Source organism: Gigantopelta aegis, chromosome 3, assembly GCF_016097555.1.
Source record: "Gigantopelta aegis isolate Gae_Host chromosome 3, Gae_host_genome, whole genome shotgun sequence".
Classification (NCBI taxonomy): domain Eukaryota; kingdom Metazoa; phylum Mollusca; class Gastropoda; order Neomphalida; family Peltospiridae; genus Gigantopelta; species Gigantopelta aegis.
Window position 1 is genome coordinate 46,774,573 of NC_054701.1, and position 27,789 is coordinate 46,802,361.

The window sequence follows — 27,789 nt, forward strand, 5'->3', positions numbered from 1 at the left end:
ATTAGGCATATGGGGATAATATGTGACGAGGGAGGGTACAGTGGATATAATGTACGCCATTGAAGGAGAACATGACATGGGGGGGGGGGGGGGTAATAAAGTCTTCCGACGCGGAGGCTTGCATTACCTATTTACCACATCGTGACATGCGAGATAGTGTACGAGCGAGTGGACGAATCGTCAGTGGACGAATCGTCCGGGGCATGATAATGAATACAAACAGTTAATAAAAAATGGATATTAATGTTGAATTCTAACTCTATTTAACTTTTTTGGTTATAGTATACCACAAAATAATGTTAAGAAACGATTACAATGTCAAAGAAATAACTATTAATATGTATGAAAAAAAATGCAGTCATCGAGTGGACGAATCGTCCGTGGACGAATTGTCCAGTGGACGAACCGTATGGAAAGCACGTTTTTAATGTTATTTATTTTTTAATATTGACGTTTTGCATTGATTACCAACGACTTTCCATTTGTTTCCTACAAGTCAGTAGTATTACAATTTAGTTTTTCGTTAACTAAGCGATACGAATGGACGCATTTTAATAGAAACAAGTAGAAATGATGCCGATAACAATTCCAAGATTTCATAATAATCTTCTTTTTTTTCTTTTTTTTTTTTCAACTTCAACAACTTTTTGATCTTGTCTCTTTTCTATTGCCTTCGGCTTGGCAAGCCTTCTGATCGTTCTAGCATTTAGGGTTAGGGTCACTTGTACCTATAGCTATAGAGATCTATAGATGTTGGAAAGATCGGAACTTTGTCCATTAGTCAACTCGCCCCAACCCAAGCGTTATACTCATAATACTGTGATGGTGCAATTTTATGGGTATCTGGTCGTTTCGGCCGGTTGCTAGTCACTTCGTACCTTAGTCCTTTCGTACCATAGTCATTTCGTAGCTTGGTTCTTTTGTACCATAGTCATTTCGTACCTAATTTGGTCCTTTCGTACCATTGCAAAATTGAAAGTCATATCGTACCCTATCTAATTACGTATATAAGATGCAAACACCACCTGCAACTGACTTTATAAATCATTAAATATTTAATTTTGTCCCTAAAAAAAGATCAAGTCATTTCGTACCATACACTGAAACAAATTTGTTGTTAATTTAAGAGGCGTTTCTGATCAGCAAAAAAAAAAAAAAAATATTGTCATTGTGTATAAGTAATAAACATGAGCAATTGGCTGATTTGGTAATCGATAGGGTAGTCAATGTTTTCAGCGGTTGTTATTGTTTATTTCTTAAACAAATAAGATAATAAGTAATAATAAGTAATATTCGACCATTTCAGCTGGTAACTGAAAAAAATTGTTCATATTTATTTATTTATTTATTATTATTAGCATATTTATTAATTATGAATGTAAAAAAAACCCCACTTTGGTCAATTGGAGCCAATTTCAGAAAACATCGAAGTTGGCCGTTAGTAGTACATATCAAATACGGCTCTTGTCAGGTAAAATGGAAATAACAGTTGACAGGTGTTATGGTAAATCAATAACGATATGCTGCACAATAATGTGTTCTGATTTTCAAACTGTCAAAGTAAATTTAAAAAACAAAACAAAAAAAACACTGCTTTTATGCTATGGTCGATTTGTTTTTTATATACTGGTATGAAATGACTATGGTATGGAAAGACTTTTCACAATGGTACGAAATAACTAAGGTACGAAATGACTTTTTGCAATGGTACGAAATGACTAGGGTACGAAATGACCAGGCAGCATGGTATTTACATGTGCTCTACGTCACAAAAAGGTCACGTGATGCGCTTCAAATGCATGACAAGTCGAAGGGAATCCGCCGTCTAAAAATAGACTTTATTTGACGGTTGAAGGAAAAAATAAATTGATACGTACGAAAAAATATTTGGCAAAAATGCATATTGAGCTACTACGATCATTTGGGGGACCAAAAACACATTGGATATACAGATATGGATATTCTGGACAAGGAAATGTAAGTAAATTGTCATTCCAACAATTAAAAAAGGTTTTATTAGCCGGAAACTTTATAGCATTGCAACAAAGTCAGGAATGTCCCTTTAAGGACCATACAGATATTGAGAGAGGAAACCCACTGTCGCCACTTCATTTCAATTAGCAGCAAGGGATCTTTTATATGCACCATCCCACAGACAGGATAGTATATACCACGACCTTTGTTACACCAGTTGTGGAGCACTGGCTGGGACGAGAAATAGCCCAATGGGTCCACCGACGGGGATCGATCCTGGACCGACCGCGCATCAAGCGAACGCTTTACCACTGGGCTACGTCCCGCTCCCCACCCCGATTTAATGATGTGGGGATGTAGATGGTATTTAAAGCAGTAGTCCTGCAGCAATGTTAAAATCAAGAGAAAACAAAAAATATAATAAGAAAGGTTCCGGCGAGGCTCGAACTCGCGACCTTCTGCGTGTAAAGCAGACGTGATGACCACTACACCACGAAACCAGTTGCTTTTAATTTTTGTTTTAAATTGCTAATAAATGATATTTGCACCGAAAAGTGGAAGTAGATGTTGACATTGTTACAAATTGTATTATACTTGATATAACAAGGCCATAGATTCGATGTGTATTAACTAAATGTGTACCAGTCAGATATAAAAAGTAGGCTAATGATACTAAGTACAAATATATATATTTTTTTTTCATTAAAACTAAATTTAAAAGAAAGAGTAAAAAATAGTATATTCACAATGCATTAAAAACATGATAATACACGTCAATAGCTATCGGTTTCGTGGTGTAGTGGTTATCACGTCTGCTTAACACGCAGAAGGTCGCGAGTTCGAGCCTCGCCGAAACCTCATTTTAAAATTTTAACATTCAATTTTTAAAATACTTATAATTAATAATAATTTTTCTGTGACCAATAATTTGCATTGTTTAAAAAAAAAGGAGAAAACAAAAAAAGTTAAAGAAAGAAAATTACCGTATGCTAAAATATAAGCTAGATTTGATACGTTTAAAAAATAAAACCTCAGACACAGGAGGCTGTCTTTATCGCTCATACTCGGTGTACTGTGACGGTACGCCACATTTCAAATAGTGGAGTGTATGCATCTGAAAAAAACTAGAAACGATATATTTGGTCAAAGAAATGTTATGGAATTACAATTTCTTCGAGATTATCTATCTGTGATATTTGTATTTGTTTTTATAATAGTTCTTTACACTGTGTTTTAATTTAACTGTTGGATTTTTGTATTGATTTAAATCATCAATTATTTTTGCATTTACCATAGTTTAACACCCAAAAGGCTATGTAATTTTAGTGCTGGGGTGTCGTTAAACATCTATTCTATTACTGCTCAGACAGAAACTCTTTCATTAAATTATATTTTTTTATTACAGGGGGAAAAAATACAAGGTTTCGGCGAGGCTCGAACTCGCGACCTTCTGCGTGTGAAGCAGACGTGATAACCACTACACCACGAAACCAGTTAACTTACGTATCTCATTCAAGTGACACATAATGTAGCATGCTGCAATACCATGTAAATAGTGCACATGGTACATCCTTTCTACAGCCACAACAGTACTTTGAACGCAAAAATAGGCTACGTATTTTGTATAAACTACAGAATTATGATATATTTTTCTTTTTAGGCGTTATACTTACCGGCATATGGAGAAACTACTTAAATGACGACTAAATTTCTGGATTGTTTATTTGTAGGATAGTAAACACATGCTTGATGCAGACCCTTCATTAGACTTACAATGCACGTTGTAGGTATCGGTTTCGTGGTGTAAAAAGGTCGCGAGTTTGAGCCTCGCCGGAACCTCTTATTTCCCACCTGTAATACAAAAAACCCAACTTAATCTAATAAAAGGGTGTTTCTGTCTGAGCAATAACACCAGCCTCCTGATCGTATCATGTCTAATGTCTAAAATGTATTTATTAGGTTATATTTTTAGCATTGTTATATTTATTTTCCCATTGCATTAAAAACATGATAATACTCTTTACTACCTATCGGTTTCGTGGTGTAGTGGTTATCACGTCTGCTTAACACGCAGAAGGTCGCGAGTTCGAGCCTCGCCGAAACCTCATTTTTATTTTTAATATACTTATAATTATTTATTTTTCTGTGGCCAATAATTTACATTGTTTAAATAAATAGAAGAAAGAAAGAAAGAAATGTTTTATTTAGCGACGCACTCAACACATTTTATTTACGGTTATATGGCGTCAGACATATGGTTAAGGACCACACAGATTTTGAGAGGAAACCCGCTGTCGCCACTACATGGGCTACTCTTTCCGATTAGCAGCAAAGGATCTTTTATTTGTGCTTACCACAGGCAGGATAGCACAGACCATGGCCTTTTTTTTAACCAGTTATGGATCACTGGTCGGTGCAAGTGGTTTACACCTACCCATTGAGCCTTGCGGAGCACTCACTCAGGGTTTGGAGTCGGTATCTGGATTAAAAATCCCATACCTCGACTGGGATCCGAACCCAGTACCTACCAGCCTGTAGACCGATGGCCTAAAAACGACGCCACCGAGGCCGGTAAATAAATAAATAGAAGAAAACAAAACAAATGAAAGAAGGGGAAACCAGCACGTTTGTGTAAATTTTCGTTTTGTTAGTATACAACATTTATGATAAACATGTCTGACTTAAATTAAATCATAATAGTCAACTAGGATAGACGGGGCAGTGAAGATAAGAGATATCATTCATTCATTCATTCATTCATTCATATCTCATCTGGTCTTGTCCCGTCTTGTCTCGTCTCTACTTTCTATTTCTTAATTCCAGAACCATAAGGCGAAACCCCAACACCCCTATATCAATCCCCCAAAATCTAACAAATTCACCTCCAAAACGAAAATAAACTTATTTATTTTATTTAACGAAACTACTAAAGCACATAGATCTATTAATCATCGGCTGCTCCATGAATCTCAAACATTTAATAATTCTGAAATAATATAGTCCTATTTTTCCATTAGCAGTCAGGAATGTTTGATATGCACAGGCAGGACCCAAAACAAATGTAACAATAAAGGGATGAATTTTTCTCCAAAAAAAGGTTTTAATATTTAAATTATGCTAAAAATATAACCTAATAAATAAATAAATGGATAAATAAGAAAATAAGTATATAGAATTAAACTAAAATGAATGATCAGTGTAGCGATAATGTAATTTATTTTAGATTTTTTTCCTCTTCTAATTGTATTCCCGGAGATAATATTTGGCGGTCCCTCCTTCCTTTAAGTTTAGACATGACACATTTTAAAAAAGAAAATCTCCAATTCAGGAGGCTGTCTTTATTTCTCAGACAGAAACACTCTTTTATTAAAGTAAAAAAAAATAAAAAAGCAAAAATCATTACAAGAAAAGAAAACGAGGTTCCGGCGAGGCTCGAACTCGCGACCTTCTGCGTGTGAAGCAGACGTGATAACCACTACACCACGAAACCAGTTAACTTAACTATCTCATTCAAGTGACACATAATGTGGCCTACTGTAATATCCTGTAAATAGTGCACGTGGTACATCGTTTCTACAGCCACAGAAGTACTTTGAACACAAAATAAATAGTAGTATAAACTACAGAAGAGCAATAGATGTTTTTTGTTATGAATGTCAACTACTGGCAAAAAGAGAAAATACTTAAAAAGACATTAACAAAATTGTTATTAGTTTTAGGATAGTTCGCACATGCAGACCCTTCGTTAGATTTTAAAATGCACCTGTATGTAACTATCGGTTTCGTGGTGTAGTGGTTATCACGTCTGCTTAACACGCAGAAGGCCGCGAGTTCGAGCCTCGCCGAAACCTGATTATTGGTTTTGCTACATATAAAAGTTTATGTATATGAATACTTCCAAGCTTATACTATTTTCCGAGTTTTCTGCCGTTGTAAATATTATAGGAGTAGGATCGTCCAAAAGTGGCCACAAGGTGAGTGCAACACCTTTATTTTATTATTATTTTGTATTTTTTACGTCACATGCATGGCGCGAATGTCCTGCGTGTGCTAGGAGGTCCGGAGATATATTCCCCATCCTGACCCCGGAACGTTTTCAAATTTAGATATAGTCCTAAACGCTATTTTCTGACACCTGAATGCTAACCTTAAACCTGGTCCTTATCTATTCGCGTATGTTGACAAAATAATACAAACATAAAACTACTAGCAAATACATAAATGACAACTTACTTTAAAAACTTCTTATAACAAATCACTATTATAACAAACTAATCTAAACTCTAAGACTACGTTAAAATAATATTTAAAATTGCTTACAATAATGCTGAGAGTCGATCCTTAGTAGGCCTACATAAAGGCGTTACAATAAATGAATGGAATAAAGTAGCCTAATGAACTGCAGTAATGTGAAGTAAACTATTCAATCTGATAGCAAGCCCATAAGCTAAAAGTGAGTAAAAATCAAGTAATACGGTGAAGTGCTGTTCTGAGATTAAGTATTACAAAACTGAAAAGTCACACTTTGAAGTAAATACATAAACTGTGTAGGCCTACACGTGTGTGTAAGTGTGTATATATATATATATATATATATATATATATATATCTCTCTCTCTCTCTCTCTCTCTCTCTCTCTCTCTCTCTCTCTCTCTCTCTCGTTTAAACAATATTTTATTCCATTTGCTGGTGGGATTGGTCGACAGGCTACAAGCCTATATTAGGACATTTCCCTAAATTTTTTACAAACAAACTTACAAGATGACAGACAAAGTACAATTAATAACTAACAATAATAATAATAAAACATAATAGTAGATGAATAACATAAAAGTGAGCTACAGAAAGGAAAGATACGTACATAGAAATAATACAGGTAGAGAAATGTAACAGTGCTAATAAGTTTCAAAACGTTTAGTACTTACAATAACCCCTGCGCGTGCTGTAACCTCACCGTGGTGCAGGGGTGTAACATTTTCTTTGAGAATGGCTAATACAGCACAAATCCCGTATTCGAGATACAATCGAAATTTTGAGTAAAAGTCAGTATCTATCTGTGATATCTGTATTTTTGCACAGTTCTTTACACTGTTTTTATTTAAATCTTGAATTTTTATATTGATGTTGATCATCACTTTATTTGTTTGCATTTATCATAGTTTGACACCCAATAGCCGATGTATTTTTCGTGCTGGGGTGTCGTTAAAACATTCATTCATTCATTCATTCATACTTACAATAAAGTCGTGAACGGATTTTAAATGTCTATATTTTCCTGATTAGTTAAGTATGTTATAGTTAACATGTAGATATTTCTGTAGATGGATATTTCGGTGCAGCTTGAACAAAGGGCAATGACACAAGAAATGTTCGGCATCTATCACATGATGCCCACAAAGACATTTTGGATTATTCAAGATATGACGCTTAAATTTATGACCATTTAAGTTACCGTTACCCCATTTCGACAGTGAAGTATCTGCTGACGTCTTTCACCATAATAAAAGTATGATGCAATAGGTTCAGTTAGGCCTACATTAATTGCATGTTTGAAACTAGTTAGTGATTTACAGTTTTTGATGTTAGAAGACGTATTATTCCATAATTTAACTGACGAAGGAAACAACGCATTTGCAAAGAGCGTTGTACGACAAAAGTAAGTATTCAAGTGATAGCATTACGTAAATAGTATGGATTTGTTTTCACCGATAGGTCGTGGTAAATGAAGAGCTAAATAAGTAGGTAACACGTTATTTGAGTTTAAACATCATGCATAATTTGTGTTGTTCACGCCTTTTTGAGAGTAGTGCGAAACCTGTTTCCCTGTCTCTTTTCCTGTGTGTGTGTATGTGCGCATGTGCGTGTGCGTGTGTTTGAAGCAGACACGATAACCGCTATACATATAGGTACACCTCGAAACTTGATATTACTTATCAACTCAAAATATCCCTTGCTGCTAATCGAAAAGAGTAGTCCATGAAGTGGCGGCAGCAGGTTTCCTCCCTCAATATCTTTTTTCAGAATCTTGGTGGGGTGGGGGAGGAAAGGGGGGAAGCGTAAAAAAGAACAGAAAGAAAAGGTTTGTCTATCAACACTCAACACCCACATTTTATTATTATTATTATTATTATTTTTTTTTTTAATTAACTGTTTTAAATGGGTGTCTAATGTAATAATTAAGGAAAACACATTTTTTGGAGAAGAGGAAGAACATTAAAAAAAAGAGAGAATTACGACGGGGAGACAGAAAAATGGAGAGGAAGGATAAAGCACGAAAAAATAGCAGCATATTAAAATTTAATGGGTTTCCAAAATATAGTTGAAATAAAAAGTATATTTAAAATTTTTATACTGCTTCTGTAACAGTGTATTCATGGGTAGGCCTACTATTTTAGAGATATAACCAGTTGTATAGAAATCATTATTCTGAACCGAGGTACATATTATTACCATATTGGAAATTTATTTAAATCACAGCACAAAATTGTTAGGTATCAGTTAAAATAAAGGCATGTATGAGTTTTATATTTAATTATATTTGAAACCTTTATAATTATTGTCTTGATCTCACGAGAAGATGCCAACATGACTAAAAGTAACATGGCCGACATGGGGAAACTGTGGGAAGGTAAACATGAAGCGATTTGTTTTATGTGACGTTTATCAGTTTGAACCATTATTTTTACTTTGTATTTTGTGATATGCACCCACAGTTACTAATAAACAGAATATATCAAACTGTACTTTTATCCTTTCTGCAGGTGTGTTCAGTCTCTTTTTATATTGTGTGAATTTTTGTACTTTGTAGTGTCCCAGCTTGACAGATCATCATCATCTGATTTAAAGCTGCAATCTCGAGTTATTTAGAATAAATTTGAAATACTTCCGAACGTTCCAGCATGTATGCTAATACATGTACTATCACTAACCCTAACCCCTAACCTAAGCCTGAATGAACTGAATCAGTGAATGCTGGAACGTTCGGAAGTTTTGCCAATATATTTTCAGCTACAGTTTGGAAAGACTTCTACTGTCCAAACCAAAATGTTAACAACTACGAAAAATTGCTCTCCTACCTTTATTTTTCGTTAGGTTTTACTCACATTTTGTTCAGACAAAAATCTAGAAAAAACCATTGCAATGACACAGATTCCACATACTAGATGATAACCATGTCACCAATATCGACTTCACTGAGATCGCATAGGGCAAAAAGCATGTAACTTTGTGTTGGCTGCCATTTTGACTTCTTATGGAATATTCTCCAAGAGGGGTGAAAGGATATAACTTAATCTAGCAACGTCATAACATGTTATGATATAAAAGCAAACGGTATGACGTCATATTAATTTTTAAAATTATTTTTTGTTTGTTTAAATATACCACTAAAGATCATTGATTTTATATTAATTATGTCACATACTTTGGTGGGTTTTACCCCACTTGAAGAATATTCCATAAAAAAGCAAAAATGGCAGACGGCAGAAAACTACATGTATTTTGCCCTATGCTGTCTCAGCAAAGTCGATACTGGTGACATCGTTACAGTCTTATATGTGGAATCCATGTCACTGTAATGTTTTTTTCACAACTTGTGTGTGGACAAAATTTTGGGGAAATATAACGGTAATTAAAGGTAGGAGAGTAAGTTTTGGTAGTTGTTAACAATTTGGTTCAGACTTTAACCATTTCACCATAGAAACAAATTGGACCATACCACACCTTGGATTAAACACTACAAATGATGTGGGGCAGGACGTAGTCCAGTGGTAAAGCGTTCGCCTGATGCGTGGTTGGTTTGGGATCGATCCCTGTCGGTCTTCCCATTGGGTTATTTCTTGTTCCAGCCAGTGCACCACGACAGGTATATCAAAGGCCGTGATATGTGCTATCCTGTCTGTGGGATGGTGCATATAAAAGATCGGGCCTTGCTACTAATGGGAAAATATAGCGGGCTTCCTCTCAAAGACTATGCGAGTATGTCAGAATTACCAATTATTTGACATTCAATAGCCGATGATTAACAAATCAATGTGCTCTAGTGGTGTCATTAAACAAAACAAACTTTTACAAATGATGTAGTTATTTGTTTTCTAGACTTTCTTTTCACAGTCCCTCAAGATATTGAATTGGGATTTTATTTATATAGCTTTATCCTATACCGTTACAGATGATGTTTGACACTCATGGCGATTTACCTGTTTTTCCCAGTTATATGACCCTTGAACTAAGGTGATACAAACATGTTTGGGCTGGTATATGACATGTATGTATTGCTTTAGCAGGAATCTCAGAATACTTGTTAAAAGTATTTACTGTTTTTGTTTACCTTCTTCAGATTTACGGAAACAAGCAAGACAACTTGAAAATGAAATTGATCTCAAGCTGGTGTCATTCAGCAAGCTTGGTACAAGCTATTCATCACAGAGAGACTTCGACAGGTTTGAGTAATAAATGTTGATATTAATATATGTTTTACATGTAGTTGATACATGATGCTTTATTATTGGTCTCTTGCTTTTAACAACTAACACATGACTTTACTATAGCTTTTTTAAATGCCAATAACTCATTTGGTCTTGATGAGGTTGTTTAGTAAATAATTGCATTAAGAGTGTAAAGGTCAAGCTCATATAAAGCAATCCCAGGCCTTCAGATTTCATGTTAATGATAATTTCCGGAACCATGTCGGTAAAATCATGGAACCAAAATTTTGTTTTCTATGATTATTATATCGAGTACAACTATTCAATGAAAATAATATGTAGGCTATATATATATATTTATTATATACATAGCAATAAAATATATAGATCTACGGAAACATAAAAGTGTTATCCGGTGAAAAGTCGTATTATCACTATTTCAGCTGCAGTGAAAATATAGAAATCATATTTACTTTTTTGTAAAAGTGCATGAGTAAATTATCTCCCTTTGTCTCGTTTCTTCGTATTTAAATTTGATTATCAATTCATCTGATCGTATTTGAAAAATAAAAAAATGTAATTTAAACAAATGTACCTATGAAAAAGGGATAAGTAGTGCATTTACAATAAAATATCTAAAACTAATTGAATACGAAGCTAAATAATGATGATACAATGTAGTGTCATTGAGTAAATTTAAGAATTTAACAACGTTCGATTTGATTTGTTTTTGTGTGAGTTTTTGGAGGATTGCTTTGTCAGGTATGTTTGCACAGCAGTATTATTAAATAAATATTAATAAAGATAATTTTTATTTAAATTTCTTTTTAAAAGTCTATTGTCAAGTAAAATTTCTGGAAAAGTTCCATAGGAAGAAATATATCATGGCATTACATGTTTTCGATAGGATAAGCGAAAGATATTAGCAAAAAGCGAAAGATATTGTTAAAAATTTGGAAATATGTATATAATAAATAGACCATTTCATGGTGATGTGTGAAAACCATGTTTTCACTCATTGCTTCGCAATTCATGAAAATATGATTTTCACACATCACTTGTTGACATAAAAATCGTATTCGAAAACCCCCCATGAAATAGCCTCTATATAATTATTATTTTTTTAAATTATGTTTCTAATATCATACTACTAAAGAGTGTGCTTGACACAATCACAAGACCCGATTTGGATTGTTGTGTTATATTGACCAAACTTGTCAGTGTTCTGGTTCAGGTAAACCCGAATCAGAGTTCCAACACACGCTCAAATCAAACCCATTACACATTTGAACCAAAATCATTGACACTAATTATTTGTAATGAATCTCTTAAATATATGGACCAAGAACTAGTACTTAAATTCAAATATAATTTTGTAGAAAATATTTAACCTCCTGACTACTGTCGCTGAAGTTGACAAACTAATCGACATCACACATGTTCTTGAATACTGAAGGTGGCAGTCGAATAGACCCCACTATTGCCTGTGGTTTCCTTATGGGAGGAAATGACATAGGCCTAAACTATTATTTTTATTGAGCTGTCAAAATCACAACAGCATGCGTATAATGGAGAGGGCTTGTCGAAAATCAACTTTATATTGAGTTTGAAAATGGTATTAAAAATAGGTTCCTTTGACTTGTTTTGACAGAACCTAAAATCAGTTTCCAATCGGTTCCCATGATCACAAGACACGGAACTGAAATAGTGTTTCCCATGAATTTAAAATCCTATGGCCTGCAACTCCCCCCCCCCCCCCCCCCCCAAAAAAACACCACTACCACCTATAATTTTTTTTTTTTTTAAATTAGGAATCATAAATACATATATTGAACTGTTGCTAGCAGAATCACCTCGCCCATTATCGTGTTCACTCCCACCCACACTGTAATTTCATGTAGCTCTGACTTTAATATTTTCCCAGTTTAATTCATAATTGTTAATCCAAAACCAATAAATCACTGTGTTAGTCTTGCAGCCCTTAAAATGCAGATCATTTAGTAAAGGCAAACACCTTGGTATGTGTTTTCAGGTCTTTGCAGAGCCACATTTAAAGTACCGGTATTGCTTGCTGCTGTTTGGTAGCCGTGTGGTGATTGTTGGTTGAATATCCTCTCTTTCGAGTTAAATATACCGGTACTAGCAGGGCTCGAAACGGCCTGTGGCCAGGTTGCCAAATGCGACCAATGTCCTGTTTTGGCGACTTAAATATTAAAAATTATTACCCATATGGGCTCAAATATACGGGGTAATATTTTTTCGATCTCTGCACAGAGTGCAGATTGCTTCTACAGTCACTGATTGGCTGGCTTTAAAAAGACGAGATTTGATTGGCAATTACATACTGCCGGGACTTCATTCATGATTCCATTTATTGGTCAAACTATTACTACGAACTTCAAATATTTTTATACGATACGAACATTTACGGAATTAAAAATCAAAATATATGTACAAATTTTTAAAAATATTTTTATTTTATTATTTTGACTATTCTTTGGTGGATACTGTTGGGTGTGCACCGGTAATGGCGCGTATGAATATATTGTTATGGCTGGTAGAGCTTGTTAGTTGTTACATCAGCGAGAACGTAAATATACTTTTAAAATCGTTAAAGATTGACAATGGGTAATAAAGAGAATAACCAACTCACTACGAGGAATTACGGATTATCTGTCCCTCGTGAATTAATGCTGTAAAACCTTAATTCACTTGGGACAGATAATCCGTAATTCCTCGTAGCTCGTTAGTTATTCTCTAAATAATGGCATTAGTTGCCCAAATAATAATATATGGGCGATCTTCTTTAGAGTTATAACATATCAGCCAATATTAATATTTGTATTGCATGTATTTATTCTACATTAAAATCTTGCTCGTGGTTCATGGTTCACTTACCTTAATTTGCCAACATCCATTATTACTTTTTGGGCCACCATATTTTTTGGCGAGTTTCCAGCCCTGTACTAGGCCAATCGTCGAAATAATCATACACATGTATGTATATCTTCGGCCCCAAATAGCCATAGTTAGCACAAAACAGTTTTTATGAATCCATCAGTTTACAGCAAATTATATACATATTTTAGTTGTGACCTTATGTTAATTGGTTGCCATCTAGTGTTGAAATTAAAAATGAAATCGTGTATATTTTCTTGTAACTGTAACTAAAATTTATCAAACATCCATGCACATGATCTCAAGAGGATTTCTTTTTTGGGGGAAAATGTAGACCTGAAGCAAAACAAAATGGGGGCGGGACGTAGCCTAGTGGTAAAGCGCTAGCTTGATGCACGGTCTGTTCGGGATCGATCCCTGTTGGGCTATTTCTCTTTACAGCCAGTACACCACAACTGGTATATCAACGGCTGTGGTATGTGCTATCCTGTCTGTGGGATGGTGCATATAAAAGATCCTCAGCTACTAACAGAAAAATGTACGGGTTTTCTCTCTAAGACTGAAAATTACCAATATATGTTTGATATACACTAGCCGATGAATAATATATCAATGTGCTATAGTGGTGTCGTTAAACAAAGGAAACTTTTAACTTTAAAAAACTTTGTACCTAAGGCAGGACTCGAAATAGGAAGTAAAATAAAACTCACAGCACGGGGGAAATAAGGAAGCACAGGGTGGTGAGGGGAGGGTCTGGAATTAAAATATAATAGAATCACAAGCTTAATATATTGTAGCCAGGGCCTTAGCTAGGATTTTTTGTTTGGGAGGGCAACTGAGTAGTTAATAGTCTAAAACTCCTTAAACGTTTAAGAAGAGAATTTTCTTCAAGTTTCTATAATGCTTTCAGGATTTCCCCCCATGTCCCCCCCCCCTACACACACACACTAGCTACGGCCGGGTAGCAGTACTTTCATCTTTCTTGTTTTTTTGTAAATTGACCTGCATATTTTTGTTGTGGTTTTAGCTGATGAATTTCTATGTCACCAGTCCTGTAAGGTCATGTTTTGTTTTAACTATTTTCTCATTATAGGGATGGGGGATATCTGCACAAATAGCACCCTGAATGGAGTCTGTATTACAGCTTTAATATAAAAATACACCATTATCAACGTGTCTTTTAATATTAATAGGAAAGATCATGACAATTGTAGACTTGATACTGTACCCGTAGGTTAAAATTTTATGTTAGCTTGTACATGGCCTAACATTATGCTTATTTCAATGCATGGTGATTTAGTACATATACATTCATTTAACTGCTACGTAAATGTAAATATCTCTTCATTTCCATTTTAACAGTGCAGCCCTTGGAGAGAAAAGGTAATAATTTAAAGTACCAAGTTACATTGCAAAGTTTTCGATGATGACAAAACATAGTTTATTTTGTTTCGTTAATGTAATTCAACATACAAAAGACTGCAGGGCATTACTGTTCATAATTAGCAGGTTAGAGTTTGATTCAGCCAGTTGGGAATCCCCTTCCTCGTGTCTCTTTCAAAAATATAGGGAAGAAGAACACTCGACATATATATTAAATTTATTAATATATACTCTTCAAAAAAAGTATGGGAACCTTAAATATTAATATCAACTATTAGACCACAGACATCCTAGTAAAGAATGTTCAGGTCTGTTTATCAACACACTGAAACACATTCCATAGTTTGCAAATGCATCACGCAGTTGCCCTGTACACGTGCGTGGAGTGTCATTCTCGATTTTGACAATTTCCAGGAAGGTCCATTAATAACTGTGGAACATTATTTCTGTCGATCGTTTTCATACAGTTGTTGTTGTTTTGTTTTGAGTAATTTTTATTGTTTGAATTTGCGATTTACAGATAAAAAAAAGGTCAACTTTCAAAATTTCACTTCAGACCCCAATCGTCCTTCAAGATATTTGGTGGTCATAAAACCTATTGTAATATTGAACTACCGGTTGTAATGTTTGCCCAATTAATTCACTATTATCATATAACCATTCCCCACAGCTAATATACCTTAAAATTTTAGACAATTGTAAATTCTTATTAGAGTTCCCCTATTTTTTTTTGAAGAGTATATCTGCTATTAGTTGTATACTTGTTTATATATAAGTTTAACAGCTAATACTAAATAATTGCATAAATGTGTGAATGTCTTTATTAAGTTACTATGACCCCACAAAAAGCACTAATAAAAATTAAATTTGATAAAATATTAAGTTGGTATTTAACTTTGTTCCAGTTAGTTTATTTTTTATTTTCTTAATTGTGTAGATTAAATATAGTTATGTCACATAAATATATAATGGGTACAGTGCTTAGTCATGAATGGTACTGTGGCTTCTGTTTTTGATCATACTACTTTTCAAAAATCATTTATTACAATGTGGCTTTTTACCCAATATTTTAAACATTTTATATATGATATTTTATGGTCTGTAATTTGTTTTGGATGTTATTCTAATGTAGGCAGTATGTCGATGATAAGCGGCAAACTTGTTACAGTGATGACCATGGGTTAAAAGGTGGTTGTAAAAACAAGGTCTGACTGTAATGTATTTCCGTTACACACTTTTCATTATATTTGAATATTCATATCCTTTTCAATTATTAATCTATGTAATATTTTGATTTATTATAATTATCTACAGTGTATTTAAATCATATAGCAGTGTTCTCGCTGCTCCATTTAAGCGGGGCGGGGCTATTGCATAAATGCTGCCCTCCTTTCACGTTCTGCCGCCCTCCTTTATTTTTCTGTGACCCTATTTATTTTCCTACTCCCTACAATATTTTACAGCACCCACCTCCTTTACTTCCAAAATGCACACTTTTTTCCACCAAAAAAAATCGATCGGCCTGCACACACTGAACATCAAAGGAAACAAGCTACGGTATGTACAAAAAAGCAACAAACGAATAACTTCAATAGCTTACGACAGTTACCGTAATGTAATTTAACACTATTTTTAACAGCTTCTAGTTTGTCCCATACCTGTATCCATTTGTATATTTGATACACACAATAAAAGTTATATTTTATTTGACAAATGAAAACATTTAAAAAAAATTATCGATTCAGCAATCTCCGACTGAAAAAACACTTATTTGGCACCACGATCAGAACGGTCATTCTGTCTTTTGTATCCTCTAATTATCGTCTGATATTTTGTCCTAAATTGCAGATTTACTTTGTTGTAACTGATGATTTTTACTTTCTGTCATTTATTTATTCGACAATTCTTTATAAAATATTAGAATGATATATATCACTGCTTATAAAACCAACGGAAGTGGTAGTGTTCATCATTAAAACCATTTATCTTGGGTGCCAAATAATATATACACCGCCTTTACACTGCTGGCGATATCAAAGCGATCGATTCATTTGATGAAGATGGAAATAAAATGAACACAATTTTTTATCCCACATTAGGGGATGACTTTACAAAAATCTTTATTGTTTTTTATATATCTTGAAATCTTTATTAAAATAATAATATTAAAACTTTTATCGGTTCAGCAAAATGAATGCCTGTGAATATCAGACCGACAACATTTCCAGTTCAACTAACGGTACATAAAAGATGAGTCTGCTTGTATTTCATACCAACCTTTTTGTACCAAATACTGAGGTGCAAAATAAGGAGTATGTCTTTTCACAAAGTCGGCCAACACACAACGATGTATGGTAACCAAGCTGTCCTTTATTTTTTTCTGTGTGGGGTGTCATGTGGCCACCATCCTTTAATTTTTACCCAGCGAGAACACTTTTTGACAGACAGTATTTCAGAACTTCAAGAAACATGAAAATGTAATCCTTGAAGCAGTGCTGCATGATAACATTGATATTTATGTTTCGTCTTAAAAGTGATATTTTGTTTGTTTCATGTAATGTTTACCACTACCAGAACTATTTTCAATAAAGTTAAAATCTTAAGTATATTTTTATTTATTTTATAAATCCTTCAGAAAGGATTGACATTTTTGTCTATGACATGCCATTCATCAATATTCATTAGATGGCAAAGCTTGGGAATTTATTTTGTGGAATGAGAGCGATCTCTGCTTATGATATTTTAATCTGGAAGCAAGTGCTGGAAATTGAAAAACAGTTCTAGACTACCAGGACCCCATTCCACAAAGCGATCTTAGTGCTAAGATCATCTTAATGGCATACGGTAGTTATGTACATACAATGATCTTAGGGCTAAAATTGTTTTGTGGAACGGGCCCCTGGGCTTTATATATCACTCATTTGGGCACAACAGGTTTTATTTGTCAATTCTGAGCACACCAAGGTCCTTTTAGTGCAGTAAAGTTAATGATAGCTGGTAAAGAGTTGTACATATTCAGAACTACATTTCCAGTTATTTTAATCTAATTCAGCTTAACATTCCATTGATTTTGAGGTTAAATGTTTTGAGGTTAGCATGTTTGTACTTAATTTGGGCTTGCTTATTTTGGACATACCCTTTATTGCCTCAGCTTAAGTTTAGTGCTGTCTGCAATTTAAAGTTCCCGTTCCACGAAACGATCTTAGCCCTAAGATTACTTTAAGCGCATAGCTACCCTATGCACTTAAGTTGATCTTAGGGCTAAGATCGCTTCGTGGAACGGGGCTCTGACCAAAATTTTGTGTAAATTTAATCTGCCTGTAATAATTTTCTCTCTTTAACATTTATTTTGATACCTAATTGGCACTAATTTCTTTATCTCAGTAGTTGTACAATGCTTTGAGGTGGAAAGCAAAAGCTTCCCATGAATCTGATTATTAGAAACTATTTTGTGCATTTTGAGTGGCAGTTTGCCTTGTGTAGAAATTGTATTGAAATGCTTGGAAAGGAGAATGGTGGTCTGCAACCATAAGGTGCCAGTCTAAATAAAATATAGCGGCAAATAATTAGAAACATTTTGTCCTTACATATTTACCATTTAATTTAGACTTGAACAAAATCACTTGTATATATATCTGTGCAGATTAATGTCAGAGATTGACAGACGATTCTTATTGTTGTTATTATTTAGCATAAATGGATGAACTTTCTCAGTATTTTTGATGACCATAATTGATACGTAACCAGGGCTGCTATGGCATTTGCCAAATTTGCCAAACTTTACCAATTTTAAAAACTATTAGCAAATTTTACTTTAATTTGGTGAAATAATTTCATGAAATAATTGATATTTTATTAGAAAATAACTGGCATTTTGCAAGTTTTTGAGTTTAATAGATAATTTGGCAAAATTTTCTGTTGACCTCGAGTAGCCCTGCATAACTGATGTTATTGTTCATGTCGTACCTCAAGCCCTGAATATATGCACACATAATCTGTGGCCTAACACAGTTTATCATCCATTAAAGGCTTTTGTAGGAGATATCGATGGCACTATAATTTGCGATTTCTCCTGCGGTATTCTCCTAGGAGATATTATAAGTTGTAGAAGCATCACGAGGGGTATATGGCTTTTTATGTACCCTCTGTGTGTTCTTTTACCCCGAGCCGAAGGCGAGGGGGTAAAAGAGCACACAGAGGGTACATAAAAAGCCATATACCCCGAGAGATGCTTCTACAACGAATTTATCTTGCCGACATGTTAAACCATATAGCCAAATAATCAAAATAACGCCAGAAAATAATTGTTAACAATTTATTAACGGAGCCGTACCACGCGGACGCGAACGAAACCACTTGCCAGTGACGAAAAATAGTTCCGTCGATAAACGAGTTTTTAACTTCAAATGTTTGTAATACGAAATTGTCTGAAACAGATATTAATAACAAAAATAAAAAACACTTTTTTTTATTAGAAATGTATGTAGTAAAAAAATAAAAATATTAAAAAAACAAAACAACAACAACAACAACTGTTGCTAATCGCGCATTAATACAATAACACCACGACCGTAATTAGGTGGCCGAGTTCAACATTGCAGCTTTTAAAAGTATTGAAATAGTGTATTTTATAGTAAAAATAAAATTAATTATGTATACTTGGTTGATTATCAATGTTATTTATAATCTAATTATTGCTTTAGCATTAACTGGGGCGGCTGGAAACTGTTGGAAATTACAGACGGGGTATAAGAGAATTTGGCTCCGCCCACAGGGGGATAAGGGATTTGTCCAACGGCAAACAACCAATGGGATTAAAGAATTTTACATGAAGGCGAGATAATGCTTCTTTTGTTTCGTCGCTGTGTATGTTTCAGTGCAAAATCAATCATTAGTGATGTCACACCACTGTCGTTCTGCTAGTTAAAGAGTTCTGCTGCCAAATATAAATTATAATGACATTCAACCCACATTACTTACATTGTTTACAATTGACGCAAATGATAAGAATGATAATGGATGATAAAAAGAATACCCCCCTCGTGTCTTGTGATATCATAATTTATCAGCACTCGTTGATAAAAGTATAAAAATCCTTGGCAAGCCTGGGATTTCATACTTTTATCAACTCGTGCTGATAAATTATGATATCACGAGACACCCGGGAAGTATCCTCTATGTAGCATTTAAACATAGCGTTTATTATACAGTGCTTCTGTATTTCGTTTGCCCCAAACATGTCTCATTTGATGGGTGTGTGGCCAGATACTGGTAAGTTGAGCATTCACAAGCTTCAGAGTAAACGATTTTGATAAACCCTCTGCATTAATCTTCCTTGTTTACGTCTGTTCATTGTATTGCATGTTAGAATTGATTGTATTTACCTGTATACATATATAAATGCATGTGCAATATGGGAATTGAAGTGTACTGAACTTTATTGAAAGTGCACCACCCAATTTTCAGTTGTTATTGCTATCGCATGCATGAGGTTGTAATAAAACAATCAATAACCCTAACCCTTGCATCCTGTCCTGAACGGAGAAGCAGGCGAAAGTCAACACCTGTGGCCATGACAGGCGTGTGCTACAACAGCTTAGTCTGAATGTGCACGTTAAACCCTACCTACCTACTTACCCACCTAACCCTTGCATATAAATTTTTGGTTATTTATTATTTACAAGAATACATCCAGTTAAATACAAAATCAGTGAATTTTTTATTTCTGGTCATATGCTTTTTACAAATCCTATGAATGTCACTGGTGCTTTTCAGTGGAGTTCAGTGTATTTACAAAGCATTGTTTTTATACAAATTTCCTCGTACATTTCATCAGGTGTTTAGATGCATGTACCTGTGTATCTAGGTATTTTAAAAGTAACATGGAACATTTGTTCAATATTGCATTGTGATTCACTGTGCAAGTTTCAGGTATCACTAAACGATTCTAAAATGTTAAAATATTTATTGCAAATTGAACTGATCAGCAACTGTCACTAATAATTTTTTTGAAAACATAATGTACCATGGTTAAAGAATATTTCTGTAATGACACTTTGTATCTTTAGTAGAAGACTTGTTTAAAAATTAAAAGTACCATCTAAAAAATGGGATTAATTATTAATCTGTCAAATCATCTGTAAAACTTAGCGGGCACAGAGCTTAAAATAACATATGAATTGGTATGTCAAAGGTTTAATGATATATGCCATAAATATTCCGGTAACTTTTAATTCATTGGCAGTGTGAAATACTTAAAAAAGTTTTGGTTACCGGTATTACATTTGTGTTTAACTTGTTAAATTACATAAATATTACTTATTATATTATGTCTTGCTTAAAATATTAATTGTATCAAATCAAATGTGTTTCTTGTCATCGTCATGTTTATAGTAACTAAAAAAAATGCATTTCATGCAAAACAGAAAAGGTACATACCATGAGAGTTAGCATCAATGGCTTGTTCATGTATATACCGTGGTACAGCTGCCAAAAATCAATGCATCAAATTGTAGACATTGTCTCATGATATGATGCTGTTTCATTACACCTCTACCACGGGTGAGAAAGTAGCCATAAAGGATCCCAAATAATAGCTACTGATAAAACTATATGCTGAGTTGTCAAGTAACAAACATGTCTTTCTGTTGTTTTTTCAGTGATACTGCACCTCTTATTAACAAATCTAGCAGTGAGCACATGTTTGATACAATGGCCATGGAGATAAAGCAGTTACTCTCCAAGGTAAAAATGGTTTCAGTCAGGTCGTTTGATGCCTTATAACAGGGATGTCATTCCATTCATCCATTTATTCAATTGTGCATCCATCCATCCCATTTAATCCAACCATCCATCCATCCATCCATCCATCTGTCTATCCATCCATCCATCCGTCCTCATTTAATCCATCCATCCATCCATTCATCCATCCAACCCAAAACCCACCCATCCAAAATCCACCCAAAACCCACCCACCCACCCTACCAACCCACCCTCCCATCCATCCATCCATCCATCCATCCATCCATCCCATGCCATCCAACCATCCATCAATCAGTCATTCCATCATTCAATCCATCCATAATTCCATCCATCCATCCATCCATCCATCCATCCATCATTCCAGCTATCATTCCATTTTTCCAATATACTTCCTACCACATACATGTTTTTCATTCACACATGTATCTGTCTTGTTTCAAGTTGACAGCGGTCAATGACCGGATGGTGGAGTACACGCAGACCGTCAGTATGAATTCCCCGGCTCTGCTGCACACCCTGCAGCGGCACCGCGACATCCTGCAGGATTACACACACGAGTTCCAGAAGACCGAGGCCAACATCGCATTTCTCAGAGAGAGGGAGGACCTGCTGGGATCTGTACACAGAGATATCAAGTGAGAAATGCTCTTAAACAGACAGCTAAACGTTAATTATTACCAACATGGTTAAAAAGATATTGGTACCGTACATATCAAAGTGATAGGTCCCACCAGAACACTAAGTGGGACGTAACAATTCAATGTCACACCATGACGTCATCGATTGATGCACTACAACCTAACAGTAAATTACAGGAACGTCAACTAAAAAGTTAATGGGTAACAAATAGGATATAAAATGTGCTACCATTTCGTATCATATTTATGTCCCTCATAAAATAATTTTCATTGTCACTCACTAAAGCTTGTGACAATTGAAAATTATTTCGCCCAGGACATAAACATGATATGAAACGGAAGCTCGTTTAATATTCTATAAATCTGTTCCAGAAAAGGTTGGGGAAGCAGGTGCATGTGCAGGAATTTTAGCGGGGGATGAGGGCGCATTTAGAATGGCGAATGAAGTTTATAGGTTGGTCGAGACACTAATTTGGGCACAACAGTTTTTTTTATCTGTTCTGAGCACACTAAGGTCTTTTTAGTGCAGTAATATTAATAATAGCTGGTAAAAAGTTGTATATATTCAAAAATGCATTTCAGGTTATTTCAATAAGCTGTTCATACATAAATGTGTAAAGTGGTTCCTGTGCTTCATACTTGCATTAATGTAAAAATAATTCTCACGTTCAATTTATAAATAATCCTTTAAACTATTCACTTTGAATTATTTTAAGAAATCTTGAGGGAAATTGTCATAGTCATAGCTATTACAATCATTGTAATGAGTAGCCCAGCAGGCAAAAAAAAGAGGCTGAAAATGTAACACTGGTGTATCCATGATTTTATATGGGGGTGGGGGTGTGATCACCCTGTCTATGACTTTTGTTTATTGTGTGACAGGAAAACATAAAAAGTGGTGGGAAAAAAAGAAATGTGATTTGTGGGTGAGTGTGTGGGATGACCCCCATGCCTGCTATGGGTTTGCCATTGAAATGTAATTAAAAGTACTGACTTCTTGTAGAGGAAAAAGATTTGATGATTTAAAAACAAAAATAATAATTTGCATGTGGTTTTCTGATACACATTACACAGCTTGTAATACTATACATTTGATTAATAATGCTATCTTGGTGCATATTCTCGATGTAAATTTTGCAAAAATCAAGATTTCGCCGTAAGCACACTCTATCCTGGAAAATATTGCGACTTTAGGTTCACCAAAATCAGTGCAAAACTAATCTACATACGTATTTTTTCTGGTTTACAGTAGTCAGTTGTTTTGCAGTGTTTGTATTAGTCTTGAACTTCATAACAGATTTATTGTTTTTTCAGTTCATACAAGAACTCATCCGGTCTAAACAGAAGAACAGATTTATATTTAAAAGAAAATGATCACATAAGAAGGTGGGTGTTTATGTCAGTTAATGCATCCACATGTCTGTTATCTTGTAGATATAATGCTATTCAATGTAATAAACTGATCCCATCTTTAATGTAGGTGGGCCCATTGACTTATTCTGCATTCCAGTCGGTGCACGACGACTGGTGTATCAAAGGCCTTGTTACTAATGGAAAAATGTAGTGTGTTTTTTCTCTTAAAGGGACATTCCTGAGTTTGCTGCAATTTTTAAGATGTTATCGACTAACAGAGACTTTTTAACGATTGTAATTACATATCAAATATATTTTTCTGCATAAAATATTAGTGGCTGTATATTAAACATGTTTCTGATTGTTGTAATATTTGTACTAGGTTAAATTTCATTTTATTTTCTAAAAAAGATTTTTTCGTACGTACGAAATTATTTGAAGACAAAATCCAGTTTGGGCTTCTTACAAATATTAAGACGACCAGAAACACATAGAATATATAGACACTGATGTTCTAAACAAGAAAATATATTTAATATGCAAGTTTAATCGTAGAAATATTTTAGTAGTCTGAAACATCTTACAATGCAGCAAACTCGGGAATGTCCCTTTAAGACTGCATGTCAGAATTGCCAAATGTTTGACATCCAACATCCAGTGATTAATAAATCATTGTGCTTTAGTGGTGTCATTAAACAAAACAAACATAACTGAGATTGCATTGCGACTGGATAAATTAGTTAGTAGAAATTATTACTAAAAGTCATCTTGTGAGACTGTACCTTTAATTGTATGTGTTGCACTAATGTATGTTTAATTTTATTGCAGTTCAGAAAGAATGATAGATGATCAAATAAGGTATGCTATTTGTGTTTGATAAAGATAAGATTTTCTCACATAAATCTCACTTTTATCTGTATGCTAGCATATTAAGAAATGTGTTTAAATTAAAATATTTATCACCTGTAAAAGTCTCTGACACTATCTGTTACAAGGTACATACCTTTTCTGCTTTGAATACGTTACATTGACGTGGTGTGTCTGCATATAAAAAGTCACCTGCTGCTAATCGAAAAGAATTCCAGCCATTGCACCATGACTTGTATATCAAAGGCCGTGGTATGCATTATCCTGTCTCTCTGATGGTGCATATGAAAGATCCTTTGCTACCAACAGAACAGTGTAGCAGGTTTCCTCTCCAAGACTAAGTATCGAAAGTACTAAATGTTTGACATCCAATAGCTGATGCTTCATAAATCAATGTGGTGTCATTAAACAGAACAAACTTTAACTTTTCCTGTGTGAGGGGGACAGTATTTAGCTCAGTTGGTAGAGATCTCACCCCAGGTGCTAGGGTCATAAGTTCAAATCTCCTCAGTGGACCCATTGGTTTATCTCCATCCCAACTAGTGCTGCATGACATGTATATCAAAGGTCGTGGTGTATGCAGTTCTATCTGTGGGAAAGTGCATATAAAAGATCCCTTGCTATTAATAGAAAATGTCAGAATTGCCAAATGTTTGACATCCAATAGCTGATTAGTACTTAATGTGATCTTTTTTTAATTTTTAATAAGTCATTATATGATATAGCCTGCATTAAAAATGTTAATTTTTCAACATAGATGGTAAATATAAATCCCACACTTCTGCAAATCCAGTATATTTCAATATTTTAATATTTGTTTGTCTTTCTTTCCAGTATTGCAATAGCTACAAAAGAAAACTTACAGTCACAGAAATCGATGCTGGGAACAATCTCACAGAAAATGAACTCATTAGGAAGTATCCTTTACATTGTAAAATATATTTGTGATAACCAGAACTGGTTTGTGCCTTTATACCTGATTATATAGGTGGGATGTAGCCCAGTCAGGGTAAAAATACGTACTTTGTAATCATGGAAAGTACAGGTAATGGATACATTTTTATAATTTTTAGAACGATGATAGTAGGAGAACTGTTGTTGATATTGAGCTGAAAGTTTTAGTTAGCTTTACAATATAGAGTTAAATATCATGTTTGACGTTCATTGGAATTTAACCTTTTTTTAAACAAATTTATTATTCCCATTTTTATTGACGTGATATCCACACACAGATATATACAGTGAATATGGCAAAGAGATATTTAACTACATGAAAAATAAAGTAGTTAAAGATATATTTAGCTAGCAAATCAAATAGATGTGACTAATAATCCAACATACATGTATGAAAAATTCAAAAGGAGACCGAGAACCATTTTTGATAAAGTTGTGGTCCTTAAACATCATTCTTAGTGCATTTGTTGTTTTCATAATAAAATGTAGGGTTTTTTTTGCCATACAGAAACGAAATTATAATTTGTTACATCATTTTATATATATTTTGATAATCACACCCTGTACGGTAGTGTTCACAACAAGATAACCTGAATGTATTCTCTAAATATCAGTCTGAGAAGACTTCTCAATAAGAAAGAAGTGTGATCAGTTAACACTAACTAGAATTAATATTCACACATAGTTTGTGATAAGTTTTTAAAGCAGAGTTACGCCCTTGAGTATATTTTCACGTTTTTAGTGCCAGTTCAAGGGTTTTAGACCACCCACTCAGTTTTATTTTCTGTATATAAAAAACACCCATCTATAAAAGGTAACATACACCAAAAAAACTCCACATACAGGGCTAAATTTATGAAGCCTGTTTTTATCTTGTATGCATGTAACTACATACATTTACAATGCTTAAACACCTGCGTTTAAGAAAAATAGGCTTCGTAAATTCAGCCTAAATAGTAACCTATTTTTGAGTCAATTAAAATTCATTATAAATGTGAGGGAAACAAAATCCTAAAAAAATGCAAGAAAAAAGGTTTTCAAAATTTGAAAACATTCTCAGTGCTATGGGGGTGCGATGTGCCTCAGTGGCAAAGTGCTCCCCTGATCTGCGTTTGATCTAGGATCGATCCCCTTCTGTGGGCCCTTTAGGTTATTTCTTATTTCAGCCAGTGCATTACAACTGGTATATCAAAGGCATGTGGTATGTGCTGTCCGGTCTGTGGGATGGTGCATGTAAAATAGTCCTAGCTACTAATGGAAAAATGTAACAGATTTCCTTTCTAAAGCTATAGTATGTCATAATGACCAAATGTTTAACATCCAGTAACATGATTAATAATTCATTGTGTTCTAGTGGTGTCGTTAAACAAAACTCTGTGCTAGTTTTTATTGAAGTCCCAAAATTGACCCCATCTCTCTTCAGTGCTGGGGTGTCGTTAAACATTCATTCATCCGTTCCCTCTCTCTTTAAGATAATCCGGAACAAATCAAAATCTGAAACTTTACCAGTATATATTTGGATAGAAATTTGGTAAATGTATGGTCATGTCTTGTTGTGTTTTCCTTAATTGTTCGCAGATCGATTTCCATTGATCAACAGTTTAATGCAGAGAATAAACATTCGGAAGCGGAGGGATTCCATCATTCTTGGACTTGTAATAGCCGTGTGCGTCATACTCTTAATATTATATGCTTTCCACTAGCACCCGTGTTCACGACAGTATCAGCAATTTGTCGTTAAGACTGTTTAAATCCGAATCTGTGTAAATTTTATTGTGTACCTGTGCAAACCAGTTTGAAGACAAATGGTTGATTCTCAAGTGTATGGGTAATATTTGTTACAGGTTGTTACGTACATATCTGTGATGGTGGTGAACGAAAGTGCGAGGATCGACGGCTGAGATGTAAATATGGACCTGTGCTCAGCTGACTTTGTTCCTCAGAGATCCTATAATTTATTTCCCTTTACTACTGCCCTGCTAAGGTGAAAAGCAGTATATGATAATCTAGTGCAGAACGAGTTTATGAATTGTGGTATTTTAAAATGAGCATCACCATAATAAAAAATATACCATATTTTGTGGACTATACAGCTCACCCTTAAAGAACCCGCACCCCTGTATTTGAACATGCTTTACTTTAAAGATACCTTTCACATATAAGATACACTGTTTTATGAGCTGCATGTGACACGGTACATTGGTTCAATGTCGGAGGCAAATCGGGGTGGGGGTTGGGGGGGTGGCAGGGGTCCAGGCCCCCTCTAAATTTTGTGAATTATAATTTTATTATTTATAAATTTTTATTTTTTTTACAATCTCCCTCCAAACCTCTCCCAAAGTTCCCTTGGCAAACCGCCTCATGTCATTTTGCCCCCCCCCCCCCCCCCCCCCCCCCCCCCCAAATGTATTTTCTGGATCCACCACTGAATGACATTGAACTCCGACCCTGGCAGCTGCGGAGCTGCACATTACAACACACATACTTGTTTGTACTGTTGTAGACATTTATCTTTTAAAGACAGTGGTTAAGGC

At 34.6% G+C, this 27,789-nt stretch overlaps 1 protein-coding gene and 6 non-coding genes across 9 annotated transcripts; 4 read left to right on the forward strand and 3 right to left on the reverse strand.

Moving 5' to 3' along the window:
• Positions 1-2,401: 2,401 nt before the first annotated feature.
• On the reverse strand, positions 2,402-2,474 carry Trnav-uac. The gene has a single exon. It is a non-coding gene; the product is annotated as a tRNA-Val (tRNA).
• A 285-nt stretch (positions 2,475-2,759) lies between these two features.
• On the forward strand, positions 2,760-2,832 carry Trnav-aac. The gene has a single exon. It is a non-coding gene; the product is annotated as a tRNA-Val (tRNA).
• A 561-nt stretch (positions 2,833-3,393) lies between these two features.
• Positions 3,394-3,466, reverse strand: Trnav-cac. Its single transcript has one exon. It is a non-coding gene; the product is annotated as a tRNA-Val (tRNA).
• A 540-nt stretch (positions 3,467-4,006) lies between these two features.
• Trnav-aac lies at positions 4,007-4,079 on the forward strand. The gene has a single exon. It is a non-coding gene; the product is annotated as a tRNA-Val (tRNA).
• Positions 4,080-5,391: 1,312 nt separating this feature from the next.
• Positions 5,392-5,464, reverse strand: Trnav-cac. Its single transcript has one exon. It is a non-coding gene; the product is annotated as a tRNA-Val (tRNA).
• A 288-nt stretch (positions 5,465-5,752) lies between these two features.
• Positions 5,753-5,825, forward strand: Trnav-aac. Its single transcript has one exon. It is a non-coding gene; the product is annotated as a tRNA-Val (tRNA).
• Positions 5,826-8,487: 2,662 nt separating this feature from the next.
• On the forward strand, positions 8,488-27,649 carry LOC121368128 (Golgi SNAP receptor complex member 1-like). 3 transcript variants are annotated; one of them, XM_041492704.1, is made up of 9 exons: positions 8,488-8,602; positions 10,313-10,415; positions 14,661-14,681; positions 21,341-21,425; positions 21,885-22,078; positions 23,396-23,467; positions 24,263-24,292; positions 25,136-25,218; positions 26,834-27,649. In XM_041492704.1, exons 1-9 carry the CDS (start codon positions 8,560-8,562, stop codon positions 26,956-26,958), a joined length of 756 nt encoding a protein of 251 aa, XP_041348638.1. In that variant the 5' UTR covers positions 8,488-8,559; the 3' UTR covers positions 26,959-27,649. The 3 variants fall into 3 exon arrangements, with proteins under 3 accessions (XP_041348638.1, XP_041348639.1, XP_041348640.1); XM_041492705.1 differs by lacking the exon at positions 14,661-14,681 and having other exon boundaries at positions 10,313-10,421; XM_041492706.1 differs by lacking the exon at positions 14,661-14,681 and having other exon boundaries at positions 8,495-8,602.
• Positions 27,650-27,789: the final 140 nt, after the last annotated feature.

Bases quoted from the DNA above. Each gene is read 5' to 3' on its own strand.
- LOC121368128 (XM_041492704.1), top strand. From the start codon at position 8,560: ATGACTAAAAGTAACATGGCCGACATGGGGAAACTGTGGGAAG. The intron at 8,603-10,312 runs GTAAACATGAAG...TACCTTCTTCAG, and splicing joins CATGGGGAAACTGTGGGAAG to ATTTACGGAAACAAGCAAGA. The intron at 23,468-24,262 runs GTGGGTGTTTAT...ATTTTATTGCAG, and splicing joins GAAAATGATCACATAAGAAG to TTCAGAAAGAATGATAGATG.